The sequence below is a fragment of the Miniopterus natalensis genome, chromosome 9 (assembly GCF_054644295.1).
Source record: "Miniopterus natalensis isolate mMinNat1 chromosome 9, mMinNat1.hap1, whole genome shotgun sequence".
Taxonomy (NCBI): Eukaryota; Metazoa; Chordata; class Mammalia; order Chiroptera; family Miniopteridae; genus Miniopterus; species Miniopterus natalensis.
The window spans coordinates 4,615,037-4,643,030 of NC_142089.1; the positions used below are offsets into that span (position 1 = coordinate 4,615,037).

The 27,994-nt window shown below is 50.3% G+C and overlaps 1 protein-coding gene across 1 annotated transcript; it reads right to left on the reverse strand.

Annotated features, from left to right (window-relative positions):
- Positions 1-273: 273 nt before the first annotated feature.
- On the reverse strand, positions 274-27,994 carry CLCN6 (Cl-/H+ antiporter 6). The gene is made up of 23 exons (XM_087820104.1): positions 27,908-27,994; positions 27,053-27,112; positions 22,138-22,203; positions 21,788-21,853; positions 19,054-19,120; positions 17,618-17,724; positions 16,987-17,113; positions 16,393-16,460; positions 15,328-15,386; positions 13,476-13,608; positions 12,789-12,902; positions 12,346-12,512; positions 11,681-11,804; positions 10,284-10,410; positions 9,845-9,998; positions 9,577-9,736; positions 9,381-9,487; positions 8,254-8,440; positions 7,582-7,739; positions 7,237-7,393; positions 5,553-5,660; positions 5,302-5,427; positions 274-3,090 (listed from the first exon to the last, which is right to left on the reverse strand). The coding sequence occupies exons 1-23, from the start codon at positions 27,992-27,994 to the stop codon at positions 3,010-3,012; spliced, it is 2,610 nt and encodes an 869-aa protein (XP_087676230.1). The 3' UTR covers positions 274-3,009.

A 27,994-nucleotide genomic window follows, 5' to 3' on the forward strand; every position in this document is an offset into this window, starting at 1 on the left:
CAGGGGAACCCGTTTGTGGGGCGAACCCCTAAACACAGTCGGGGATGAAGATGGGCGGTTTCTCCGGCGGGAGAGGAGCAGTGAGCAGACCCGAGTGTCAGCCTGAGGGGGACAGAGGGCGCCTGTGAAGGTAGTGAGCGGGCCCCGGGAGGAGTCTGCTGGGGAAACTGAGGAGCGCTGAGCTATAAACTGCGTTCCAGCTCTGGATTTGCACAGCAGAGGGTGTAAGGTAAACCAAGTGCGCGCTGGAGAGGGAACCGTGCAGACAGAGGCTAACGGAGACGGATGAAGGTGTTTTATTCCGACACGGTAAGGTTGTAACGAGAACTTCCAAGTTCCAAAATTCAAATAAAAATAGGATTTTACAAATTAAAAAAATACAATTTATATACACAGTGGAATTAGCTAACGTTACTGTATAAACAAACAGTGCAAACGGAAAAAAGGAAGCTGCTGCTGTCAGAACGGCCAAGGCCTGCGGGGTGCGGATATCGGAGGCCTTGTCGCCCAGGGCTGTCAGTGCGCAATCTCACATCAGCAGTGTCACCTGGGTGGCTGGGTCAAGCAAGCGTCCATTCCAGCCAGGAGCCGCTAGTTAATCAAGGTCACGAGCAAACCATCCCTCAGAGTGCAAAGGCCCCAAAGCCGCGGGGGCTCTTCCCCTCACTCCCCCACTCACTGCAGCCAGGGACCCCGAAGCACCACGCTGGAGACAAGACAACCACCTCTAGCCAAGCCCAGAGCCCCTCTGTGTCATCTGTGGATGGACCACATCCCTGGGAGGCCACGGCTGGGGGGACCAGGGGAATGTTGGAAATGCAGGAGCGAGGCGTATTTTGTTACAAGTGGGCAGTGGTTGTCATCGGGCTTATCTGGACAGGACAGCCGTCCCCGGAGGGCAGGAAGCGCCTTCCCAGAGTGAGCTCGGGGAGGAAGGCATTGCGTCCTGCTGTCTGTCTCTGGACTACATTGATGGGGACAAATATCTGGTGGCTCACAAGCAACGCGATGGCGCGAGGGCTAAATTCCGATGGCATTTACCAGCGGCCTTCGAGACGGGTGGGTGCCTATGACCCAGCCCCGGACGCGGGCCCCAGCCCCGCCCATCTCTGGGAGGCTGGGAAGGGGGGCAAAGCTGGGGCCACTGGCCTCCGAGAGGAGCGGAGAACGCAGTCACGCCCTAACCGCTGCTCTGAGACGACACGGTCACACGGAGAAGGGCCTGTCTTTTTGGTCCTTGTGATTTCCCCAACGACGCACTGGGGGTTTCATGCCCGCTTCACAAACCCAGTTTACCCAGGGAGCTGAAACACTCAGACCTCCAAGTGCTTCTGGGCAGAGACAAGATAGAAAGGAGGGACCTCGGTCTGTGGGAAAAGACCCTGAAGCGGCCCCTGGCCTAAGAGGGATTATTCGCTGAGTGTACTGAGCACACACTCCGCCCGCGGAGCCAGGGCTGACACATCCCCAGCTGGAGGGTCTTGGCATCGAGGTCAACTCGAGGCGGTGAAGGAAGTGGTGCCAGGGCCAGGCATCAAGGCCTGCAGGCAACTTCCAGATTAATACACAAGAAAACTAAACGCAAGCGAATGCCACCCGAGTCCCAAAGCACACCTGCCACAGGGCTGCCTGATGGGCCCAGGATGCTCGTAACACATACAGAGAGCAGAAGGAAGGGGCCAGTAAGAGCAAATGCCCAACGCCGAGGGCACTTCGGGGCCCTGTTCAGAGAGGACCAGCAGCCTGGGGAGAAGCTAAGTCGCCGAAAGGCAGAGGGAGGCTTCCTGGGTCTGATGCTAACACACTGGGGCACGTCCTGGCAGGAAGCACCCCCCTCCCCGCTCCAGGAAGACCCTCCTAAAGTTTCCATTTCTGGGTCCCTCAGCAGGCAGGGGTGGTGGCAGCAGGGAAGTGACGGGTTTGTGAAGGGCGGAAACCCTCCTCCTTGAGCATGTCACCTGTCTCATCACCACACCTGGGTAAGCCACATTGCGCACCTTGCAGTGTCGCTGGCTCAGGACTCACTCCTTTCCATCGTGGAAATAACCGTACCATTCCCCAGAGCCAAGGGGCTTATCTGGGGGGGGAGGGGGGACGGGGATGGGGACGGGACAGGTATGACTGCTTTTAGTTAACTTGGGGGGCTCGGGGGCGGCACCAAGCTCCTCTGGGCTTTACCAGGAAGCTGCAGGCAGGAATGGAAGGGAGGTTTAGTAATTCAGTGGAGGGGAAGGGAGGGGACCGTCAGGTAAAGACGTGTCACCAGGGGACCGTGAGATTCGGGAAGTGGAGAGGAAGCTGAAATGGTAAAAACCAGGGCAGAGGTCAACCTGGCCCGACCATCAGATTTACATTCAGAGAGTGTTAGTGGGGGTTCAATGCTTTGTGCTTCTGGAGGGTTCTAAGGAGACTGAAACCACAGGGGCCAGACCAGAGCGCAGAGCTCACCCCGGAAGCAGGACATCTCCCCTAAGTGAACGGCTGCAGGCGCTGCGCTGGGGGCCCAGCAGGGGAAGGCCTCCCTGCAGCATGGGTCTCTGCTCAGTGCCCAGCTCCTGCACTAGGAATTCACTTCATTTTGCAACTGGTGTTCCCCCAGTGCTTGCACGGTCCCTCGCGTCCTGGTTTAAGGCAGCAGCCGCGCCCCCCCAGGAAAGCAGCAGAGGGGGTAGGAACACTGCTCTCTAGGTGTCACCCTCCACGGTGAGGCCTGACCTCCCTCTCTAGTCTTGGCATTAGTGGGGTGGAGGGGCTGGGGCCTGTGCCAACTCTGGATGGAAGAGCTCGGGGAACAGGAAACGGAAAGATACTTGCTGAGAAAGACAAGTCCCAACTCTGACGGGTCAAACCACCCCCAGGATCTTGACCAGCAGGGCATTCGATGACTGCAGGCTTTCCAAGCGAGTGTGTGATGGGGATCTGCCATGTCCTGGGGCAGCCCCCACCAGCCACGACAGGGGGGCATGGAGAGCCGCCTCCCCAGGGAGCTCTGGCAGAGGGTGCTGGCCCTCAGATGGTCTGGTAGTGCTGCCGCAGCCGGGCCTGCAGAAACTCGTATGTCAGGTTGTGGCGGGTGATGATCCCAACGATCTAGGATGAGGAGAAAAAGACCCATGTCACCTGAGTCACACCCAGTGGGGTAAGACCATGAGTGGACAGAACTCGCCCCGCCTTCAGCAGAAGTGGAGGAGAGACCAGGTCCTGCACAGTGAGAGCACACACGGCATCAGGACACTCGCTTTAAAGGTCACCGATCTCCAGACGGAAGGAGACGCACAGGTAACTACGGCTCATAAACTGGGGCCAATGGGTTGCAGTCGGGCCGCTAAAATCTGATTTCTCATCTGTGTAAACAGGGCATAGGCTCCAGCTTTCTTAGTCCCTGCCACCCCCAGCCTGCTTCATGTACGTGGACGAGGCAGAGCCCAGGGCACATTCTGATGGCTGTGACCCTACAGCTCGTAAATACCATCTTCAGAACCACTGAGTCGCTGTCATACTGATTTATAATAAGAAATACATATTAGGAATTTCTTAAGTGATAGACTAGCAAGAGTGTCTTTTATTTTTCATGAACCCCTTTCAACCATACCTGAGTTTATGGTGATGATATAACTTTTAGAAAGGCCCTAAGGATGGAGGCTGGTTGCCAGGGGAACCAACAACGTGACTAGAGGATTAGAACTTTCAGCCCCAACCCCCTACCTAGGGTGGCTGGGCTAGAGGCTGAATCATTCACCAATGGCCAATGAAGTTATCAGTCATGTATGTAATGAAGCCTCCACTAAAACCCCTGAATTACAGGGTTCAGGGAATGTCTAGGCTGGTGAACGTGGAAGGTGCTAGGACTGGGGTGGCATACAAGAGGGGGCACGGAAGCTTGGTGTCTCTTCCCACAGACTTTGCCCTACACGTCTCTCCTACCAGGCTGTTCCTGAGCTGCATTCTTTTATAACAAACTGGTAATCTACTCAGTAGATTGTCTTCCTGAGTTCTGTGATCAGGGGCCACGGGAACCCGATTTATCGACAGGTCAGAAGTACAGGTGACAATGGGACTTCCGATTGCACCTGAAGTGGGGGTGGAGGGACAGTCCTGGGGGACTGAGGCCTTGACCTGTGGGATCTGACGCTCTCAGGTAGACAATGTTGGCTGGTGTCCAGAGAACACCAGCTGGTGTGGGGACCCCACATCTGTGACAGATGTGTGCAAGGTGTGAGTGCAGAGGAACAGAGCTTTTCCTAAACAGTCAACTTTCAGTTGCTGCAGTGACTCCCATGTCCCTGACGAAGGTGCCTCGCACCATGAGCTGCTGGAACTGTCAGTGCAGTTGTGTCAAAGATACGATTGGACCCCCTGCATTAACCAGCATCGGAACAAGCTGTGCTGTGCACTTTGACCTCAGAGACGTGTCACTTTCTGGAGGGGGATTTGGCGACGTATGAAAAGTCTCTAAAAGGTGATCACTGCAGGAAATTCAAGTGCTCCTCAGCAGAGGTCAGTGGGAAAGTGAATGGACAGGCACAGAATGGGTGCTGTCGAGCCCTAAATGCCATCAGTGAGTGTTTCTGCTGTGGGAAGTCACTCTCTCTAGGTTACGCAAAATACCAGGTATTAAACTATAAGTAGTGATGGCCTTTTCATTAAAACTTGGTATATACAATCTCTATTTATAGATGCAAAGAAAAAGATAAAGCATGTACCTTGAAAAATTAGCATGGCTACCTCTGTAGAGATAAGCGTTTGGTATTTGTTTTTGTTTTTTTGCTTATCTGTATTTTCTTACTTTCCTACAATCAAACAAAATCGTGTAATAAGGAAAGCATGGAGTTCTAAGAAAAAACGGAAATCTGCAGCAATAATTACTAGGTGTTGTATTTTTTAAAACTCCCAGTATTTTACCTGAAATTCTCTCATTTAGTGTTACAAATGCCCAAGACAGCCAGGGACTGACATCGCCCCCCCCACCCAGCTGCTGCCAGGTCAGCAGGGAGGAGGTGGCCCTGAACTTTCTAGTCCACAGTGCCACTGGCGACATCTGCTGGCCACGCTGGACACAGCATATAAGAAACAGGAGACAACAGGGGGAAGGTGGTGAAGCCACCCTAGGGCCCACTCCCTCCTCACTCCAGGTGGGAGACATTCAGAGGTTTTAGTCTAGAAACTTCCCTGCGGATTCTGACATGTCCTTGGGGGTAAGAAGCCCTGTGGTTAGTGGGTCCCTTCCAGGAGGTGGTGGGTGGTGAGGCTGGCGCAGCTGCAGGCCTGTGGGTTCTCCCTCCTCCCCGGACTCAGACTCACCTCTCCCACAGCATTCACCACCGGCAAGTGCCGCAGCCCCATTGTTCTGAACAGGTTGAAAACTTGGGAGACGCTGGTGTTAGGTGACACAGTAAAGGGTGACGGGTTCATGTACGGGGTGACATCCTGCAGAGAAAAGACAACTCGAGGTACCTGCGGCCGGTTCTGCCCTAACCAGGACAAGACGCAAACCAGCAACAACTAGCAGCAGTCCTCTCCTGGGCCCGACTCTAGGGGACAGCCCTTCTCACCACAATCATCCGTGGGTTCAGTAGGGTCAGGTCCAGGTCGTGGATGTCAGGGTACCGTGGGTAATCCTCAGCCATCTCGGCGTAAGAAAGGCGCGGCTGGCTGGCACTCTGCAATCCCAATGAGACACTGTACTTGCAGGAACTGGCAGGGCCATGTGTAGAGGCCCCTCCCTCTTTCTGTCCATACCTGCCCAGCCACAGCCCCCCAAGAAAGACCTGAGAGTGAGGTTGCGCAGAGCAGAGGCCAGAACAAGTGCTTTGGGGTGAGACACAGTGACCCAGAGCCAGTTCCCAGCCTGTTCCTAGTTGTGTCACCCAGGCAAGTCTCCCAATCCCTCTGAACTTCCCTTTCTTCATCTGTAAAATGGACATGGCCATTCTGAAGTTTAAATGAGAAATGTGCTAACAGTAGCTATGTGGGTTGACTTGTGTCCCCCCAAAAGATAAGTCCAAGTCTAACCCCTGGTGCCTGTGAATGTGGCCTTATTGGAAATCAGGTCTCTGCAGATGTGATCAGGCTTTGAGATGAGGTCACATTGGATTGGGGAGGGTCTTAAATCCAATGACTCTGTCCTTATAGAAAGTGGAGACACACAGAGAGAAGACCAGAGGAAGCAGAGATGGGGTGCTAAGTCTAGGGTCAAGGAGCGCCAAGGACTCCTGGCAACCATCCCACCCTAGAAGGGTAAGGAAGGATCCTCCCCTGGAGCCTCCAGGGACACCGTGGCCCTGCTGACACCTGGACTTCAGTGGCAAACGGAAGCAGCAGCCACAGGAAACTTGGACAACAGCTCTGTTACTGTTCGTACACCTGAGTCTCACTGCTGCTGTCACTGGGCACCTGGGCCACCACCACAAGCGAGACCATAAGTACTGGTGACTGCTCAGCCCCAGTCTTCCTCCCACTCTGACATGTCTTCGTTCACCCCGACTCCGTGCTGCACCCAGCCAGCTCTAGCTGGTTCCTGCCTGCAGGCGAGGCCTCTGTAATCTGCCCACTTCACGCCTCCAACTGCCTTGTCCCCTGTGCGCCACTCATCACCCCTACCCCACCCGGCCTGTCCAGTCCTCCACACTGACCACACCCTCAAGACCCCGCCTCTCCATCCCTTGCTCCTCCTGTCTCGCCCCAGGTTGGCTGCTCTTCCATAGGCCAGTTGGGCCATGAGTGACCTCAGGCTGACCTCCCATGGGCAAGACCTGAACCAGGAGAGCCAGTTTTAAAACTAGGTCGCTACAAAACTTTTTCAGTCTCCTTTCTCAGGCTCCATCTAAAGGAATGAAGTGTGTGAGACTGAGAGGGTCTCAGGTCGCTAGGGACCACTTTGAACAACACGCCTCACCCACTCCTGATTATCGCTAAAAACCAAACAAAAGAAAAAGAAACTACAGGGGAGTTCACGGGAAGAAAGGTTTCTTTTTCTTCTGGTAACACATGTAAGGAAGTTCATGCATACCAGAAACTAAAATGTACAAACCATATTAAAAGCCTGTAGCTGGCAGGACACCTGACAACAGGTGCAGAGACCAAGTGGAGAATGACCGGGGGACTCACGCCTCCTGCAGCAGAGGACCTGGGGGTAGCACGCTGGCATGTCTCCGTGTCCACCTCCTCCCGGAAGTGGAGGGCTATGCTCCCACCCTCGAGCCTTCCAGAATCCCGGTGCGGACAAGAGACACTTACCGACTGGCTCTCGGAATAGCAAACTCCGCGAACCAGCAGGGTGACAAGTTGCGACCGAAGGATCAGGCCGTGAAAGGTCAGAGGGCGGAAGCGTTCCTCCATGGTCCAGTCTTCACTCGGGGACTGGTCAGGGTATAGGTTGGGGTAGGGGGTGTATCTGTTATATAAAAACCAGACGCTGCCTAGTACACCCTCAGCAGGGCTGTGCCTCACCCACGTCCCAACCGACTCCCCAGATTCCCTAAAGTCTCAGGAGCTGCCCAACAACGCCCGGCCAGAGGGCTGACCCGTCCTGAGCCCCTGCGGGCGCTGGCGCCTGCGCGGCGGGAGCGGCTGTGCCCTCACCTCCGCTCCAGCATCTGCTGCAGGAGGTCCTCCTTCTCGGCCGGCTCCTCCGAGGTCCCGTGCTCGTCACACATGTTCCGCAGCTCACTCGACGGGTAGGACTTCATGGACTGGCTGCGCCTGCGCTGCTCGCCCGCTCGGGTGAGGATGCTGGATTTCTGTGGGTGAGGGGGGCACATGACCCAGGTGAGGCAATGGGACTCTCCCTCTGCCTGGATTTCAAACCAGGAGCATCCCAAGGACAGAGAACAGCCAGCTCCGAGGCGGCCTGGTCAGAGGGGCCACTAGCAGGTGCAGAGCACACTGCTCTGGCTCCTTCCCTTCCCTGCAGGTCCCATAGCTTCCAGTGGCGGCTTCTCTCTTAGAGTTCATTTCTGTTGATGGCAACTCTAGAACCCTCCCCTCATACAACCTGCAGGAACCCTGCAGACTGCTGATTAAAAACAAATCTGTCCCTGTGCTAACTGCGCGAACAGACACATCCTGATGGCCTGAGAGTCCGTACTGGCCATCGAGTCTACACTCACTGTCCCACAGAATGGAGACTGCTGATGTTCTGAGAGCCAACCTTAGCCGCCTCATCTGCAAGGTGTGACAAGCACTAGTCAGTGTGAGCACTAAGGAACCACTTGTCGCCTGTCACCTACCTCTCCTCTCGGGCTGCTTTCCTACCTTGAACTTGATGTTGTTACTGATGAGCTGGTTGCCCTTCATGAACTCCTTCTCATTGCCGCGGTTCTCGGTGACCACCGGGAAGGCATGGTGGACCGTGGTGCGCAGGATGCTGACCAGAGACTGGATGCGGGTGTGCGGGTAGACGTAGGTCAGGTTGGGCTCCATGATGTCACTGGCTCTCAGTCTGGGGAGGGAGGGAGGGAAGCCATCCAGACTCAGGCCTGAGCCCACAGCACCCGGGGAGCAAGCCATGATGGGCTGCACTGGCTCTCCCTGCCTGGGCCCCTTGGGTGCCTCTCCTGAACTGCCTCCTCTGCACATGCCCTTCCCCAGGCCTGAAATGCCCTTTCCTCGACTCAGCCCTCAGCTCAACGTGAAAAGTCCTCTCACCACAAACCCCTCCTCTTGTCCAGGGGACTGACTGGCGACCCCCTCCTTGCACTCCATGGCACATTCCCTGTGTAACTACTGAATTGCTAACTACACTATTGGAATTAAAAAAAAGTTGCTTGGGTGCCCCTTTAGACCAGGGATGGCAGCTGCAGCCCAAAAGTCAAGCCCCTGCCTGTCTCGTCTATGCACTGTCTACGCTGCTTCTGTATCATGAGGGCAGAGCTGGGCAACTGACAGAGACCACCTGGCCTGCAAAACTGACGTTTACCATTTGCCCCTTTACAGAAGCTTGCTGACCCCCACATGAGACCACAAGGGCTGTGTGTGGTACCTAGACACAGAAGGCCCAAACCATCGGAGGGCTGATGGACCACTGGGTGATTACAGTATAAGATTTCATTAGGAATGCATGAGACAAGCTAGTTCTCAAACAAGGATTAGCATATCCTTAATTTAAACTTCAGTCTTAACACAGACTTATGCAGAGCCCTTGCTTCCTACTTAACCAGAATACCACAGGAACCAGAAGAAACCCTGCCCCAGCTCCCAGATACACTGAGCTGCTCGATGTTCCCAAACCTGCTTGGGAACAAATGAGCTGGCTGTTTTAATGACCTTCCTGTTATTTACCGTTTCACTTAATTCCAACCCAATAATCTAAGCACTTCCTACCCTCATACAAGAGTCTATAAACCCTGAAACTAGGACATGAAGAGACATCATGGCCTCACTTGTCCATCTCCACCTCTGTCTCCCACTCCAGGAGCGGCACTCCTCGCAGGCCCACGTGAATGTCGTAAATGCCCTTATTGAAAAAGTCCCCTGTCCACTTGGCCACCTGAAATACAGAGTAAAGACTTGAAAGGAGGCTGCTGCGGGATGAACTTGGCCGTGAACCGGGAAGAGGCCTGGAAGGGGAGTGCTCACCATCAGAGTGACCATAATGGGAAGCCCGTAGGTGATCTCATTGGTAGATTCAATAAGGATGACGGTGAGACTGACAGTCATACGCACGACCCCGCCCAAGAAAGCCGCGGCACCAATCAGGGCGAAGGTCCCTGAATAGATATGGCCCAACCCAATGTAGCTGGTGAAGGAAGAAAACGAGACCGTGGCTTAGGATCGCACCGCAGGGCGGGGCAGGGGCTGTGGTTCGCCAGCTCGCAGAGCACACACAAGCATACACACACAGTACCTTTTGAGGACATTGGCCACTAAACGCCCAAAAGCAGCTCCACACAGCAGAGAAGGCACAAAGAGGCCGCTTGGAACAGAAATGCCGTAAGTCCAACAAGCGAGCAAGAAATAGAAGACGAAGAACAAAGCCAAAGTGATGGGGCTGAAGGTACCTGCAAGGCAAGGACAGACCTGAGTCCCACTGCCAGGTGCCCGCCAAGGCCCACCTTGGTTCCTACAAGGCCCTTCCGTACCCCAGCCGGTCCACCTCCAACACCGGGGGCAGAAACGCTAACATGTCTGGGCTGGTATTACAAAGGGAAAGTCCTGTTCTTGCTCAGAATTAAGGGGAAGCCTGGCTGTGTCCGAAGGCCAACAGGGGGCACAGGGATACTTATTTCTTCTATGTAAAAAAAAAAACCAACCTGCCAGGAATGGGCAGGCGCACAGGGACTCACCATCCTGGTGGAAGAGCTGGAGGATGGCGGACTCCTGGGGATTGAAGAAGAGTGTGGCCATGTCATTGTAGGTCTCATTGGGACAGAAGAAGGTCTTGACACTTGAATTCACATCTTCTGATGTGACCTAAGAAACCGAAATCAAAGTCAGTACAAGGACAGTAAAGGTCAGTACATCTAACAGGGGCACTTGAATCTCTAAGTGGGAGGTCTCCAGCTACGTCGAAAAAGTCTGGCACCCAAGTTTCCCCTGTAAATTAAACAGGCAGTAAAAAACAGATCTATACCCAAGAACAGCCAACTGATACTGTATCCCCTGCATTTTGAGAATGAATGAATCAGCACATGGTCCCTCATTCATCCACATTCATAATGAGAATGTACTGCAATTATGATTCACCGTGGGCTGGGTCCTCCCTCTTCTCCCGGTGCTGATTGTGTGTATGATACTATTGGAAGCCTGGCCCGGAAACCCTGTGGACTGGGGGAAGATGAGGCAGGTGACAGACCAGTGGCCGGGAGCTGACAGGTTCGCTGAGGAGCGTCCAGGGTATGGCTGACCTAATGCCCCAACTTTGGATTCAAATAGAAAAAGCCTCCATCCTGAATTAGCTGCAGAAGCAAAACCACTTCCACGTGAGGCCTGATGCAGACACCGTGCTCCTGGCTGCCTTCCCAGGAGGCTGAAAACCCTGACTGGGAAAAGAGATGCTTTCTCCACACGTCAGACCTCTCATTTGCTCCATCATTCAGTGTAGGAAGATGAAATTCTAGTGCTGCCTAACTCATTAGAAAGCAAGGGCTGCCCGGCTGGGCGTGGCTCAGTGGTTGAGCATTGACCTAGGATCCAGGCAATCAGGGTTCGATTCCCAGTCAGGGCACAGGCCCGGGTTGTGGGCTCGATCAATGACTCATCATTGATGTTTCTCTCTCTCCCTCTCCTTTCCTCTCTCTGAAATCAATAAAGATATGTAATACTTTCAACAATAAAGCTTAAGCCTATAAAAAAAAAAAAAAAAAAAGAAAGCAAGGGTATCTGGATTATGAAAGCTCTGGTTTTCTACTTGATGGTGTCCGATAGTATGGGGGTGTACTTCACACCTATCGCTGGGCATACAAACAGTGTTATTACAAAGCTCGTTAAGGGGCTGGACTTTTCCTGGACTCAATTCTACTGATAACACTGTAGAGGTGCCCTTATGTGGACACTGTAAATACACTAGGTGATGGGTTTGTATAATCCTACCAGATGAACCTGGCTGGGCAATACACTCAGATGAAGGCTGTCGTAGGAAGTAGGGCAGTGCCCCCTGTTGGTGGAACATGGCAAGGAAGAGCTGGCAAAGGAGAAATGTGTTCAGAACAGTGGCAGGTAGACAAGCTGAGAGGACTGTTACCTGGAGCAGCAATGAGTCATTCCCGATTTGACTCGAAGACATCTGTCGGCATTCTCCTAACACCATCGAGGCCACGAACACCAACACCGTGGTTACCAGAGACACCAAGAGGCTCTCTAAGACTCTAGGAAGCAAAGGGCGGCTGTGATTAGGCGATAAGACGACACCCCAGTCTTGGGACTCAAACGCACAACCCCATGTACCCCCAACCGTCATTTCCCCAAAGAGCATGCACAGTAGCTCCCAGTGGGTCAGCACATGTGCACAATCTGTCAGCGACGTGCTGTGTTCAGCCATTTCTAGGTAAAAAGTGGGCAGCCGTGGACACATCATCTCCCTCTGGGGAACAAAATAACCTTTCATTTCAGGTCCCGGGGTGAAAGTCCCACTGACCCTTCTGACTTTGCCATGTGTCCTAGTGGCAAGTCAGGACAGGCTGGGAGTCAACCAGCAACTCATATAAATGAAGCTCAGATCCAGCCTTTTGGCCTGTGTGACAAATATAGCAGATTTCCGGCCCATCTACGTTCTGTCTTAGATGTGAAATCAGAGCTGGTGTAGGAAGCAGGGTCTGTTCACGTAATCGCCTCCCCGGGGAGAGGTGGCCTGGTCCATACGAAGCTCGGGGAGCTGTGCCAGGCTAGGGGAGGCGGCTGCTCAGGTACCTGACGAGCTTAGGCTTCGGGTGCACGTTTCGCATCCGGTACTTCGCAAGCCTCTTGTTCAGACAGTTGAATGTGGCTCCCAGGAGGCCCCCAATGACCCCCATCACGATGAAGAAACCCAAATCCACAGCTGTCCAGAGGTGACATTTTTTATCAGAATCAGAGCACTGAGAGAAGGGGCAAGAAAGGGAGAGAGGAAAACCATGGTGCCCATGAGAACAGGACGGGGTGGAAGCAGAGGAGACAGACGCAGGATGCGAGGCCGCCTTCTGGCTTCGGGAGCCTGTGCCAGGCGGGGGCCTGCCCACAGCAGGGGGCATGCACAGCAGGCCACGCGGCAGAGCCCACCAGAGGCTGCCCGACCTGCTGGCGGTCTCCGGCGCTTCACTTAGAGTGGTCACCACGGGCCAAGCAAGAAACTGCGGGGAAGGGACAAAACATACCTTGAAGTCGCCGAGGCTCAGCAGTCCCGGGAGCTGGAAGGAGCCCCAGCCCCCAAGCTGAGTCCCAGAACGAAAGAAGCTGAGGGTGAAGGTGGCACACATGGAACAGAAGAGCTAGGGACAGGTGACAAAAACAGAACGCCCAATAGCGGCGAGTCCTACTTTCTCCCTGACCCTCCTCCTAAAACCTGCTGCTCCACCCGGAAACCTGCCAACCCAGGTCTGGAGCAAGGACCCGGTAACCATAGCGGGAAAGGCGCCCCCACATGGACAACTGCACAACAGGCTACAAGCAGCTTTCATTTCAATAGCCTGTTGTGAGAACCTATTTAGAGCAGACGATGCACCAGATCCTGTGCCAAAGAGAAACAGTAAACACAAGAGGAAGAACATGCTACTCTAAGACAGGCAACGGGGGTTCAAGCCTGGGCTCTGCCGCCACCTGCCTGATGACCACGGCCAGTTCCACGTTTTCACACCAGGTGGCTCGAGAGAGGACAATGGCAGTTTGATGTGAGGAATGCAAGGGCACGCGTGTGGAAAGTACAGGAAAGTCCGTATTTGGCTGTTATGAGTGTCTAAAGCACAGGACTTTCCAGTATGGTTGACCATGCTGGTCTCGTCAGAACTAGTTTATAGCTGGGGAATGGTTAAGTTTAGGAGGTTCTCATGGAAGGTTGTTCTCACCACTTTCCATGTGAGCCCTTGGTTCCAGAAGGATGAGGCCTCCTCCAGACTGAACAAGGTCCCCCCAATGGGAGCCCCGAAAGCTGCAGCGACACCGGCAGCCGCTCCTGCTGATACAAAGTCCCGCTTGTCTCTGAGGAGAGAAGAGACAGACACTGTATTGGACAAAGAGCCCTTAGGCCGCAAAAGGCAGTTTTCCCTTCCTATCCACCAACGTTTTATCCCGGGGCCCCGATGTCAGGGCTGGAGGACAGTCTCTGGTGGGGCTGACTGGGCAACAGCTTCCCCTGAGCACCAGACACTCTCCCCAGCTTGAGTTCCTCCAGGAGGAGGGGTCCCGGTCTCCTCTCAATCTCAGCGCCAGTTCAGTCCTGCTGGGCACACTCGCCCCAGACCTTCCTTCCAAAAAGCCACAGCTTCATGAAAACCTCCAAGTGCTGCTGACATGCAGAGCAGCAGGTACCAGTGACCTGCAGGAATACCAAGCGGGGGAAGGTGCACCACAGCTGTGACCCAGGGCCCGATCCCAAGGGCCTTGTGTGCTAGATAGTTTCACACACACAAGTCCCACAGGGCAAAAGATCCCGAGGAGAGCACCTTCCAACCCAGGAAGGCGGTGACCCAGCACACTGCTCTGGAATATGAAATACCCTCTTGACAGTATGCCTGGAGGCTGTCTCAGTTATGTTTTCCATCTCCACTGCCTGAGATGCTTCCAGGACTCAGGTCACGACAAAGCAGAAGCCACCAGGCCAGCCAGGCCCTTGCTGCTTATTTTCAGGACAGTAGCTTAAAGCCCACCTCCTTTCTGACACCAGGGTTCACACGCAGCCTGCCCAGCAGCGGAGACGACGAGCGGGCTAGAGCGAGGATCACGTCTGAGGGGCAGTAAGTGAACAGCTCATTGTTTCAAGAGAATCCAATCCGCTCTGGGTGGCATGGCTCAGTTGGTTGGGAGCCGTCCCATCACCAAAAGGTTGCCGGTCTGATTTCTAGTCAGGGCACATGCCCAGGTTGCAGGCAGGAGGCAGCCAATAATATTTCCCTCCATCTCCCTTCCTCTCTCTAAAAATCAATAAAAAATCTTTAAAAAAAAGGAAATCTAATCCCTATTATCAACAAGGCAAGTAGTAAAAGTGTTGGAGAGGTTGTGGAGAAAAGGGAACCCTCGTTCACTGCTGGTGGGAATGTAAACCGGTACAGCCACTATGGAAACCAGTAGGGAGGTTCCTCAAAAAATTAAGAGCAGAGTTATGATATGACTCAGCAATCCCTCTTCTGGGTATCTACCCAAAACATTCGAAAACATTTATTTGCAAAGATATATGCACCCCCATGTTCGCTGCCACATTATTCATGGTGGCTAAGACATGGAAACAACCAAAATGTCCTTTGTGGGTGGCTGTATGAAGATGCTGTATGCAGACATACACACGATGGAAGGCCACTGCTCAGCCACAAGAAAAGATGAAACACTGTCATTTATGACAACATGGACTTGGAGAGTATCATGCTAAGCAAAATAAGTCAGTCAGAAAAAGCTAAGAACCGTATGATTTCCCTCATATGTGGGATACAAGACTGGAACTCACAGACACAGACAACAGTAGGTTTGTTACCAGAGGGAGGGGGTGGGGAGTAACAGGTAAAGGGGGCCCAATATATGGTGACAGGCGATGTGACTGTGGGTGGTAGGAGCACAATGTGATAAACAGATCATGTATCATAGAGATCTACACTTGAAACCTATATAATTTTATTAACCAATGTCGCCTGGATTATTTAACTTAAAAAAAGAAAGGGGGAAAAAAAAAAAAAAAGAAAGAAAATTCAATTCCTAACCTTTCCATACCTGTCACTTCGGAAATAGGGGAAGTTAATCTGGATCTTCCGGAAGGAGATGCTCTGAAACTAAGACAAGAGGAAACAATGTCAGAGAGGGGCCCACAAGGGCCCCATCTGCAGGAACCCAGGGGAGTCCCCACCTTGAGCACACTTGGGCGGATGTGCTGCAAGAGGGAGAGTCCAGAACAGAGCCTGGGAAAAAAGCAGTGATCTTTGAGAGGCACTTCCTTTCCTGCCCCTAAATTTCTATGATCTTCAGAAACTGCATCTGTACATAGTCAACAAGCCAGAAAGAAAATGGGGAAGGAAACAGCTGAGCGCAGGGCTGGGAGGAAATGAAAGCTGCTGCAGAAGATGAAGTGAGCCCTGCGCAGGGAGTGGCGGTAAGGAAGGGCCAGGAGCCCCCTGCCAACCAGGCACCACATGCTCGCGCTCGCCCCATCCCCTCACTCCCGGGAGCCCGGGGCCTGGGTGTGAAGGTGAGGCGGCAGCAAGAGATCGGAAGATGGGCTCTGGACGAGGCAGTCCTCTCGCCTGTGCTTCAACCACTCACTACCAGCCGCTCATGCCCCCAGGATGTGAGAGGGCCACATCCACAGGTGACAGATCGCAAGGAACTGAGCATCTCCAAGCGGCAGCCCGAAAGGATGGGAGCTTCAGAGCCCTGGGCGAGCGCCTCGCCCTATGCTGGGATTAGTCCCCTGCTACCTCAGGTGCCCTCAGCGCAGCCCTGTGCCCGAGCCACCTCAGATGTGCTTCCAGCATCTTGGGACTCAGCAGTGTGGAGCTGACCCATTGAGCCACTTTACACAGAGGTGCTGGGCAATGGCTGTGGGGCCACAGGTGACTTTCATTTGAACAGACTTTATGTCCCATTTCTGCTCCTAGGACTTCATTAAAACTGAGGCACCAGTTACCCCTCTCCCAGGGGACAATTCATGCAGTTTTCTCATCAACCCCAGCTGACATCAGATTCCAAAGTCATGCTCGGGTGCTCCCAATGGGTTTCTTCCAGACTGAATCACAGGACGCCCCTACCCGGGACTCACCCTCCCAACCTACGCACCCTTACCTGAGGGAGGCCAGCGCCCACTACGGCTCCACTGTGGATCATGGGGCCCTCCTTCCCCACAAAGAGCCCTGGGAACAGGTGAAGAAGGGAAGACCATCAGTCAGCATAGAACCGCCTCCAGTTCAGACACCTCTGCTGGGCAGCCCACCGCTTGACAATATAAAACAGTGGTGCTCCTGTGACTAACAGGGGAAGTGAGTCCAATTCCCATCAGGTAAGAGGAAATACTCTAAACTATAACTTGGGCATCGGCAAACTACAGCCTGTAGGCCAAACAGACTCGCTGACACAGCCTAAAATATTAACTATTGGCTGTTTACACAAAAAGCTCTCTGGCTTTGCTAAAAGCCATCTCCAGAAACCAACTAGATGGTCTGTCTACTTCCAAACTGAATGGTGAGTCAGTCAGAGAGCTCTGAATGGTGACTTACCTACAGCGTCTGCACTTAAAAGCCAAGCCAAGGACAGAAAGTGCGGAGGTCTGTTTGGGGGCAGGCCCTCTAACCCAAATCTACTTCATTCACATACATAATGCTTCCTGTCATCTTCACCCCTTGAAGACCTGAAGGTAACTACCAGAAAGACCCTCCTTACCTCCGGCTACACTGAACAGCACTCCGAAGGCTTTGCAGAGCAGGGTTCGGAGACGGACAATTCCGGGCACCTTCACGCCATTCAGGTAGCATTTGATCTCGGGTATCCCAGAACCTGCTGCCACGGGCTGGCGGGAGAGTAGGCACAGCCACACACTCAAACCCACCGGCACTATGGCCTGCCCTCACCGACCTCAATGCAGAGAGACAACGGGCTCTTCACCACCCGCAGCATCCCCTGGGGCCCGGGTTTCTGACTCAGTAGGTCTGGGGGGATGGGAAGATGTGCAGTTCTACCAAGTTCCCAGTGACTCGGCATCACCTGGGGAGTCTTTCAGCGATCCGTGCAGGCACCCCACTTCCAGAGACTCTGATCCCATTTGAGGTCCCCGGGGGATCCGTATGTGCTCCCCAAGGTGGAGAGCCACCCTCCAAATCTAGATGTTTACTCTTTAATCTCACCAGGGGTTAAAACCTTCACTTTCAAAAACATTTCTAAGTGAAGGAGAGGCCACTCTCTGCAAGAACCTGTGTTCCAAGTATAATTCAGCTCTCTGACCTCCCAGCAATGGTGAAGACGAGTGTAGGACCCAAGACGTCAAAAGCAAAAAGGTAGCACCCACAGCCCTCACCTCTATCAGGACAAGAAGGCTCCCAAAGAAGACGAAGGTCAGGTTGAAACCCAAGAGTTCGAGGAGGGACAGGGCGAGGCACCCTTTCTGGCTGCATTCCTCCACCGCTAGGGAGTGGGTTAAGGAAACGTGTGCTGTATGTTTCTAAAATTAAAATAATGGTGCTGTATTTTAGGTACATACTCCAGCTTCCTTTATTCTCAGTTGACAGTACATTTTTGAGACTTAGCCTTGCTGATACAGTTCTGGTCTGCGTTCATATTAACTTCTGCACAAATTGTATCATATGAACATCACGTGATTTTTCCATTTTCCCGTAACAACCTTTCACAATCACAAAGCTGCAACGAACATCTCTGCACATGTCTGAGAGCCACAGCTGGGAGAGGGAGTCATGAGCTGAGGGAAGGCGCAGCTTCCTATTTATTAAACTTCCATTTCCCTGATCAGCGGCGAGGTGAGCACTTTTCCACAGGTTTATTTATTGGCCATTCAATTTTCCTCTCCTGAGAAGAGCCTGTTCGAACCCTCTGCTAGTTTTCTATTGGGGTGTTTGGGCCTTTTTCTTAGAGTTGTAGCTCTTCCTGTATTCTGGAAAGGAATTATCTTCTCTTAACTGCACAGTGAAAACCTCGCTGAGACTGTAGGTTTTCACTTAGTGTATACTGTTGTTTTGGCTTTTTGTTTGTATAAACAGAATATTGACTTTGATGTGGTCAAGTTTTCTGACCTTTCCCCTTTCACTGTCTGCCTTCTGGGGTTTAAAGAAATGATTCCCTACTCTTACGATCTCTTATTTTACATCTTCAATCTACCGGGAATTAATTCCTAGTACAAAGCAGGAATCTCACTTTGTATTTTTCCAGATGGATAACCAGCATCTTTTATTAAGTGGCGCATTTCATCCTGACTTATCACACTGGCTCTGTCACTCGCTGTACCTCTGTACCCGTACGGGCTGGTTTCTGTGTCTCCATCATGTCCCATTGTCTAAATGGGTATTCCTGCACCAAGGGGACACTGTTTCAATGACTGTACCTTAAATTATATGTCTTGACATCTATGAGGGCAAGACCCCCTGCTTGTTGTTCAAAACTATCTCAACTACTTTTGGCCCTTTACTCTTCCAAACAAATTTAGGAAGAGAGCTTCCAAGTTCCATGAACTATTCTATCGGCATTTTCATTGGAACAACATTGGATTCATAGGTTGACTGGGAAAAGCAGGCATCTTGGTGGTTTGTGTCTTACCAACCATGAATGTGAGCGTCTCTCTATACATCCTTTTGTGTCTTTCAATGGTAATTAAACACCTTAAAGCCAAACGGCTAATAAACAGCTCTTCACAGATCACGTCCACTGTTACACTCATTTCCAGACAAGACAGCACGATCAGCACCCGCTGAGATCCAGGAGGGCTGAGAGCGGAAAGGATACATGTCTGCACCACTCCAAACTTGAGCTGGGTGAAGAGGCGCACAAAGAAGTCCACGAAGAGACCCACCTGAGGGGAGCAAGGAAGCATCCGTCACACGGCTTTCCCGGGTGGTACAGGCACTGCCCTCAAAGGCACGGGCGCGCCCCGGCGCTCACCCAGCAGCGGGTGAGTGGGCTTTGGAGAGTGACTCTGGCTCTCCGAAGGCCCCGCTCCACCCTGGCCCCATTGCCCACCAAAGAGCAAAATGGAGGGGTACAGCGATGTTGAGAGGAGGTGAGTAAAACAGAGGGGAAAGGATGCCGGCGAAGATGAGAACAAGGAAGACCAATGTCTTCAGCGACGCGCAGCTACATGAGCACACAGCTTAGATTACTTTGAGGGGAAAAAAATTTTTTTTTAAATTGATTTAGAGTGAGGAAGGGAGAGGGAAAGAGAAGGAGGAGAGAGGGAGGAGAGGGGGGAGAGGAGAGAGAATCATCGACTGGTTGCCTCCCATATGCACCCTGACCAGGGATCGAACCCCCAACCTGGATACGTGCCTTGACTGGGAATTGAATCTGCCACCTTTTGGTGCACAGGACAACGCTTAACCAGCTGAGCCACTCCAGCCAGGGCCAGCTTAGATTACTTTGAATGACAACATTCACTTAGCTGTATGTGGGTTTTGCATGTTGGTTATTTCTATTTTACATAACTCACAATTTTGACTTATAACTGTCTTATACAGTCAATGGTTACCCTGGTAAATAAGACAGAACCACTCACATTCCACTATTCCACTCTCATAAGACGGGCTCTGGGCTTAAAGGAGACCTGGGAAGACTTCTGATTTTGTAGATTCATGATCAAAGGCTTCATGCTTTTAACTCCAGACTTCCCTCAAGCCAATGCCAGAGGCTTTTAAATACCAAAGCAGTAAGTGGTGACAGATCAAAGGACAAGAGAGCCAGGAGCAAGAGGAACCAGTAGCCACATTATAAAGGCAGGCCTGCCTTCCTAAACCATGAGGGTACAAGGTTAAGTTGCTAGTATTGATAAATGGCAGTTCAAAGGAGTTTGATCTGAAAGTGGAAGGAAGACTAACAACTAGATGGCTAGGGACTATGCCTATTGCAGGGAAATTTGCAATCAGAACCATATACAGCAAAATTCACACCCTGAAACTACAATATAACAATTAGATTGGCCCAAGTTGCCCCACACTGGTATCCATCAGAATGTTACTAGAGAGGCCTCTACATGCCATTAGTCTTAACTACTAAGATGTTCCTTGACCTCCAATTTACTACTAGTAAAAATCTGACAAGTGCCATGAAGACAAAACTGAGTGGCCCGTGTGGCTTTACTACACTAAACACATGTTTACATCTTATGGGCATATCATGCAGGCTTAAGTATGAGACTTGTGGTCAAGTCCAGAGAAAGGTGACAAACAGGCTGCTGCTTAGGAAAATATAAGACCCCTATTAAAGACTGAATGATTGTGTTTGTCTCCCACCCCAAATTCATATTGAAATTCTAGCCCCCAATATGATGGTATTTGGAGGTGGGGCCTTTGGGAGGTGATAAGATCATGAGGGTGGAGCCACCATGAATAAAATTAGTGCCCTTATAGAGACCCAAAGAGGGAAAGGGGATTGGGGAGGGCAGAATAGGTGAAGGGGATTAATTGTATGGTCATAAATGGTAACTAGACTTATAGTAATGAACACTATGTAGTATACACAAATATTGAATTATACTGTAGTATACCTAAAATATATATTGTCTTATATACCAATTTTACCATGATTAAAAAGAGAGAGACCCCAGCCAGAGAGCTCTCTTGTTCCCTTCTGCTATGTGAGGACAGAGCAAAAAGATAGTTATCTATGAACCAGGATGCAGGCCCTCACCAGACACTGATCTACCGGCCCTTGATCTTGAACTTCCAGCCCCCAGAACTGTGGGAAATAAATGTCTGTTGTCTAAGCCATCCAGTCCATGGCATTTTTGTTACAGCTGCCCCATGGACCGAGACAACCCCCTACTCTAACACTGCACTGATGGAGGATCAGATTGGATGTGTACTGCTTGGATTGGCTGCTCACTTTTCCAGCTTTTTGTCTCCAGGTTAACCATGGTAAGTCAGCAGCTATGGGTGGTTCCAGCCCTGTGCTACTATAACCTTTTACAACATTTCATAATCTTTTCTTGTCGGCGATTCATGTGTGAACGTGCTGACCCCAGAACCCAGTGCGTTCAGGCATATTCCTCTGCCCACAACCACCAGCTCTACCTCATAGAAAAAAATGAGCAATGTGCAGGGAAGAGACCCAGGACAGCACAAAAAGTCCACTGAGACCTACGGTGTCCTGCTGACTGGCACGCTGTGCTACAGGCGAGGGTGCACTGTTTACAGTTTTGTTCCCACGACTTTCCTTTTCCCCTACGGTGACCTCAACACCCACTGAGGACTCTCCCTTCCATGTTCTCTATGTGATAGGGTCACACCTTATCCTAAGACACAGGGCTTAACCACCTTTGAGTGCTTTAAAGAACACCAGGGCTGCATGGCTCACTTTCTTTTCATAAAGCAAAAGCAAAAGAGAAGCATGAAAAACGCTGTCAGGTTATTAATTAAAAAGAGAAACAGGACAAAAGACAAGGCGGTCCCTGTAATGACAAACAACTTACCTGTCAGGCCAGAGCTTACCCCTGACCCCCTCCACCCCCCATGCCCTTCCTGCTCACCAGACCGGTGCAGACTCCAATGGCAAACACCATCATCCACTTCACTGCCTCGAACCTTCGGCCTTTCTGTTCACACAAGGAAAGAATGACTCAGTTTATTACAGGGTGACGTTGGCTCCAGGGAAGGAACATGCCTTGGCCAGCCAGTTTTAGAGTGACCTTCGCAGGGAGGGTGCTTTACAATGCAAGAATGATGAGTTTAAGAGGCTGGGCTGGGGGAACTCTGGCTGGGGGGAGGAAGGTCAAGGAATAAATGCCAGATCTCATGAAAGGGGTCAAAGGGCAAGGGGTAAAGGTAAAGGAGCTGTCGTGAGACTTCCTCAGCCCCAAGAGATCAGTAAGGGACTCACCTTATTATCCATGGTCTCCAAGACTTCCAGGTAAGGGTCATTGATACAACGATCGTAATCCAAGCTCTGAAAGAGTAAAAAAGTCATAATATGGTATCATATGATCCCATTTTGAGTAACAGATATTAAGCTTATTTGTATGTCGGCATACATGAAGCAGAAACGTCTGGGAAAACTGTTAGCAGTGGTTATCTCTGAGGTGCTATTTTAGGAGGTGTTCACATCTGGGTATTTGAAATTTTCATAGCAAACATGGTATACTTGTTATATCTGAAAAAAAAACAACCACCCTTTTCTTTTCTGATTATAAAACAAAAAAACCACAGTAAAAAATTCTGCTGGGAAACTAGGCTCATTCATGAGTGACTGTGTGTGTGTGTGTGTATATATATATATAATTTTTTAATCATGTGAGTGACATCACATTCCAGGAACAAACGGGGAAAAATTAAAATGTTGAAAACTGAATATCCTTCATACCAAATATTTACAGAAATGACTGGCCAATGAATTATTTGCTTGATGGTGTTGTCTAATAACGCTATGACTCCACAAACATTGAAAAGGTTTTCAGAAGTCCAGAAGAGGCAACTTTACAGCGACAGAAAGTTGGCTAGTGGTTGCCCAGGATCAGGGACAAGGGGAATGGGCAGCGACTCTGCTAAGGGGCGAAGGGCTTCCCTCCGAGGTGCTGAAAATGTTCTAAAATTGATTTGGTGAGAGCTGCACAACTCCGAATACGAAACAGACCATTAAATCATACACTTTAAATAGGTAAATTGTATAGTATGTGAATCATATACTAACCCTGACCCTGAATAAAGCTGTTTAAAGGGGCATTTAGAAACAGATGCAATGCCAGAACATCAATCTTTTCTTTCCTGTTTTTAATAAATCAGTTGAGAGCCTAACATTTTGGAAATATGTACTATATAAGATCTATATAATGAACTATATAAGATTTGTTATGAAAATCAGACGCTGTCACTTCTCCTTTGCCATGACTAGCTTCCTTTTATTTCTGCTATATACGCTGCTCTTTGGTTTGGGGGACTAACAACTTTAAAAAAAAATTTTTTTTACAGGTAGCCTATAGGGCTGCTGCTTGTGGCATCTGGCCATGGGGAAGTGGGGGCTAAAATGCAGCCCAAATTCAACCAGGCAGGGTACCTAGTGCTCACCCAAAAAGCACCTTCAGTGGGCCTTGAGCTAGGGATGTTGCTATGGCCCAGAGGGGTAGGCCTTTTATTCTAAGTCCTCTGCTCTGAGGGGTGCCTTTTTCCAACTCGAAAGAGTACGTGGCTCTGGCCAGTGTGTCTCAGTGGCTGGAGCATCATCCCAAGCACCGAAGAGTCCAGGTTCAATCGGTAGCGGTGAGTACGGGAAGCAACTAATTGATGTTCCTCTCTCTCTCTCTCTTCCCCTCTCTTTCTCTCTAGAGTCAAAGAAAAATCATATCCTCATGTGAGGATTAAAAAAAAAAAAAAGAGCCTGTGGCCTGCATGAAAACGTTACTGTTTGGTAATGGCACCATCTAACTCCCAATGGGACAGGTAGGGAGTTATCATTCTTCAAACCATCTAAGTGAATGGATGTCAAAAAGGGGATTCTAACACCTTATGCGACCTACAACTTATCAAAGAGTCAAGTATGTGTGATGGACTCTTCCTAAGGCAAGAAGCACATTTTAGAGATTTTCAACAGAAGGGTTTTCTAGGCGAGCCCTAAGAAATACAATCTGAGCAGACTTTTCTGATTTAAGTACCTGGTTAAATTTGCTCTTACACAAAGCAAATGCTCTCAGGAAGCTCTAACACAAAAGATGGCTAATTGAGAAATATTAATGACTCACATAAAAGAACATTAACCCACAAAATTTACATAAATGTGCCTTTCAACTGAAAGCAAATGCACTACAAGCGTAAGAGCAATTCAGTGAAAGGAGTGGAGGGGGCTTGGGAACAGTAGGGTCCATGGCACAGAGGAGTGGCGGTGCTCTCCCGGGACTAGGATGAGGGCTGAGACTGGTCCAGTCACAGTAACACGGTCAGAATGATACCACCAGGTTCAATGATGAGACAATACAACATAGAGCGTCTACACTAACTCCTGCAAACCTCTCAACTATATACATAAAACAGATATTTGAAAAATATAGGAAAATACATCAGCAGATACCATGCTTTCCGGTTCATTAAAAGAAGTCCCATCAAAGTAGCACATTAAACTACACCATAGTGAGGCAAGGGGCAAATTCTGGAGTCCTAAAATTATTTTGTCAAGTAAATTTAAAGGGGGAAAAAAAAAGAAAAAGATGGAGGAACTTAAAGATAGAAGAGATTTAAAATATGTATCAAACAAATGCAATATGAGGGCCTTATTTGGAGCCTGACTCAAACAACTATTAAGAAATACATATGGCCCGGCCGGGCGTGGCTCAGTGGTTGAGCATCGACCTAGGATCCAGGCGATCAGGGTTCAATTCCCGGTGAGGGCACATGCCCGGGTTGTGGGCTGCAGCCGATCAATGACTCTCTCATCATTGATGTTTCTCTCTCTCTCTCTCCCTCTCCCTTCCTCTCTCTGAAATCAACAGATACATTTAAAAAAAAAAAAAGAAATACATATGGCCCTGGCCAATCAGCCCACAGACTGAAGGGTCCCAGGTTCAATTCCGACCAAGGGCACGTATCTTGGTTACAGGCTTGGCCTTGGTCAGTTGGGGCACGTGCAGAAGGCAGCCAACGAATGTGTCTCTCTCACATCGATGTTCTCTCTCTCCCTCCCTCCTCCACCACTTTCTCTGAAAAGCAATGGAAAAAAAATCCTCGGATGAGGGGGAAAAAAAAAGAAATACATATGACGTTTATAAGACAACTGGAAAATCTGAACACTGGATATTTGATATCAAAGACTATTGCTAATTTCACAAGTGTGAAACTGGTATAATGTTATGCCAGAAAAAAGGTCCTTATCCTCTAGAGATGCACATTGAATTATTTATGGGTGAACTGATGTGAGGTTTAGAATTTTCTTCAAAGCAACATGGGAAGGGGGACAAGGAAAGAGTGATCATAGCCAAGCTAACAAAATTGCTTTAATCAGAATGGGCTGAAACACGAGATTTTATCTCGCTGTAAGGAGCCTGAGGACTTATACTGTGGAACTTTGCAGCTGTACATCAGTGCCTGCGGATGTACGTGTAACTCCTGTAGGTAAGCCTCCGAAGAACTCAGGAAGGAATGTTTAAGCATCCAGACCACCTGACATTTGGAAGATCAATATCACAGACCGACCCAGAAGCTAAGAATGCAGGAATGATTCTTCTTAGGAATGTCCTTTTTACCTGTAAAAACTCTCAACTTTTCTCTTTTCTTCAGAACACTCTGGGTGTTTCTGATTTGCAACTCTTAAGACCCATTAATAAAATGCTGTCATTTAATTCTGGTGAAGCCTCCTGATTCATTTACTCTCAGTGGACAGGCCAGTGGAAGGGAGCAGAGATGAAACAAGGTCAGGCAGGAGCTGAATGACTGCTGAAGCTGTGGGATGAGTACAGGGGGTTTCAATACACTGTTCTGTCCACTTTGGTATATGTTTGAAATTGTCTGTAATAAAAACTTGTGTGTTTTTTTTTAATTTCATGCTACATGACAAGTCATAGTAGTTACACCAAATTCTGCAGCAAAAATAAGATAAAATATTAAGAAAATGAACCTGAGTATATTATTGCCCTAGATTATTGAATTCTTAAAGTCTACCTGGTATTTTTTTTAAAAAGCATTAAACATAAACTTCCACTTCTTAGAATTAATCTTAAGGAAACAATTAAGGTTGAACAAGAAAGGATGGTAACCACCATGCAGTTCATCAAATAGAAAAGTCAGATTAAATAAACTGTGACACAATAAAAAAATACTTCCCTATTCAAAATATATTATAGAAAAGTATCTAGTGACAGAAAAGTGATAATCAACTGGGGAGAAAAAGAGGTTAAAACATTTTGTAGAATCTCACTTCTGTTACTTAAAAAAGCATATATGTAAGGGAAAAAAAGGTTAATAAGGTAGTAATAGTCATTTTTTCTTTTTTCTTTTTTTAATATGTCTTTACTGATTTCAGAGAGGAAGGGAGAGAGAGAAATATCAACGATGAGAATCATTGATTGGCTGCCTCCTACACACCCCCTGCTGGGGATCAAGTTGGCAACCCCAGCACCTGCTCTGACCGGGAATCCAACAGAGATCTCCAGGATCCTAGGTTGATGGTCAACCACTGAGCCACACTGGCCAGGCAGTAATAGTCATCTTTTGATGAGCAAGGTTATTACGGGTTTTTCTCTAGCTTCTTTTTGTAAATAATTTTAAGAATTCACTATCACAAGCATGCCTTTTTTTGTCATGTCAAAACTCATCATGAACTGATTACATTATGTTTCACTCCAGCAGTGTTGGCCTTACCCCCGCCCCCACACGCACATGAGTCCCATATTGAAATCGGGAACTACGCTCAAGAACGTTTCACTGAGAAGCCTCCTGAGCAGAAAACAGTCTTCTGAAAACTAAGCTCTCTCCTAAGAGAGGCAAGGTCTACCGGCCCACACCTGCTATGGGCATACACTTATCAGTGGCTTTGACTCTGGGTCTCTCTGAGCTGTAAAAAGCAAAGTTTAATGTCAAACACATTCTGTGTCCAGGTTAAATGAAAGCATGGAGACAGCCAGACCTTGTTTTGTGGTTGAGGTGAGAAAAGGGCTTGTTAAACAGCCCCTTTCCCAGAGGGGAGTGACCTCTCAACCGCTTTCTCCCTTGGACAGAAGGTCAGCGAGCAGCCCCGGCTGGGATCCTAATGCTTCTGTCTTGAGGGGCCAGGCCATTCACTGTGTGTTACTCAAGACGGCATCTAGGAATCTCACCTCATAGTCTTTCCTTGGAAGGATCTCCTCCTCCTCCTCTTGCGTTTCTCCAAGGATGGTCTAGAAAAACAGATGCACAGAAGGGAGACCCTTTTAGTGGTTCCCAGTTACAAGGAGGCAGGAGCGTTGACTGAAATCTGCTGCTAGTTTCTAAATCATCTGGAACCACTATCGTCCCTGGGAACAAGACCTCCAAACAACCCCCTTTTGGGACAGAGGGTGATGGGGGGGGCGGGGATCCAGTTCAGCTCTTCATTTCCATTGATACATTCCCCAAATAGCCACTCTTGTGTCTTCAGGACACCTCAAAGATGCCCCCTGCCAGCTTCGGGGCGGGGGGGGGGGGATTCAGATGCCATCCGACAAAGCGCCGAATGTGAAATCAGAAGGGACCTGTCAACTCTTGGGGGACACAGCGACTCCAGCGTTCCCAGGGTGCTTTGCAGGGAAAAGCTGGACTGTCAGTGACCCAGAAAGGGGTAGGGACAGAGCGGGAAAGGGCTGGAGACGCGGAGCCAGCTGCTGGGTAAGCACAAGGTCCAGGGAAAGGGCTGATGCCGGGAACGCTTCTTTCATTCAAAACCCCTTTCGGATGGAAATTGAAAAATAAAAAAAGGTATGGGATTCATTGGCGCGGGCCTGGATTCTGACTTCGATTCCAGGGAGCGGTTACGAGAAAAAGACTCCTGGGCACGTGAGGCAGGGAAGATGCTGAGAGCCCGGGGCGCGGCCCCCAGGCCCCACGCGCGGCGCCCCGCACGCCCGGCTCGGCCCAGCCCCACCTCCCGCAACGCCTCTCACCGTCCCTTAGCAACTGCCCCCGCCCCCGCCCCCGCGACCCCGCCCGCTCCTTACCAGCTCCTCGGGGGTACGCGTCTCCCGCTCCCCGCAGCAGCAGCACCACCTGCAGCAGCAGCACCAGGACCCCCTGCACCCCGCCAT

Coding starts and splice junctions, on each gene's coding strand:
- CLCN6 (XM_087820104.1), bottom strand. CDS start 27,994: ATGGCGGGGTGCAGGGGGTCCTGGTGCTGCTGCTGCAGGTGGTGCTGC. Junction 19,121..21,787: donor TTGGAGTCTGCACCGGTCTG/GTGAGCAGGAAG, acceptor TGCTCCCCTCAG/GTGGGTCTCTTCGTGGACTT. Junction 15,387..16,392: donor TGGGCGCTGGCCTCCCTCAG/GTAAGGGTGCGT, acceptor CTCTTGTCTTAG/TTTCAGAGCATCTCCTTCCG.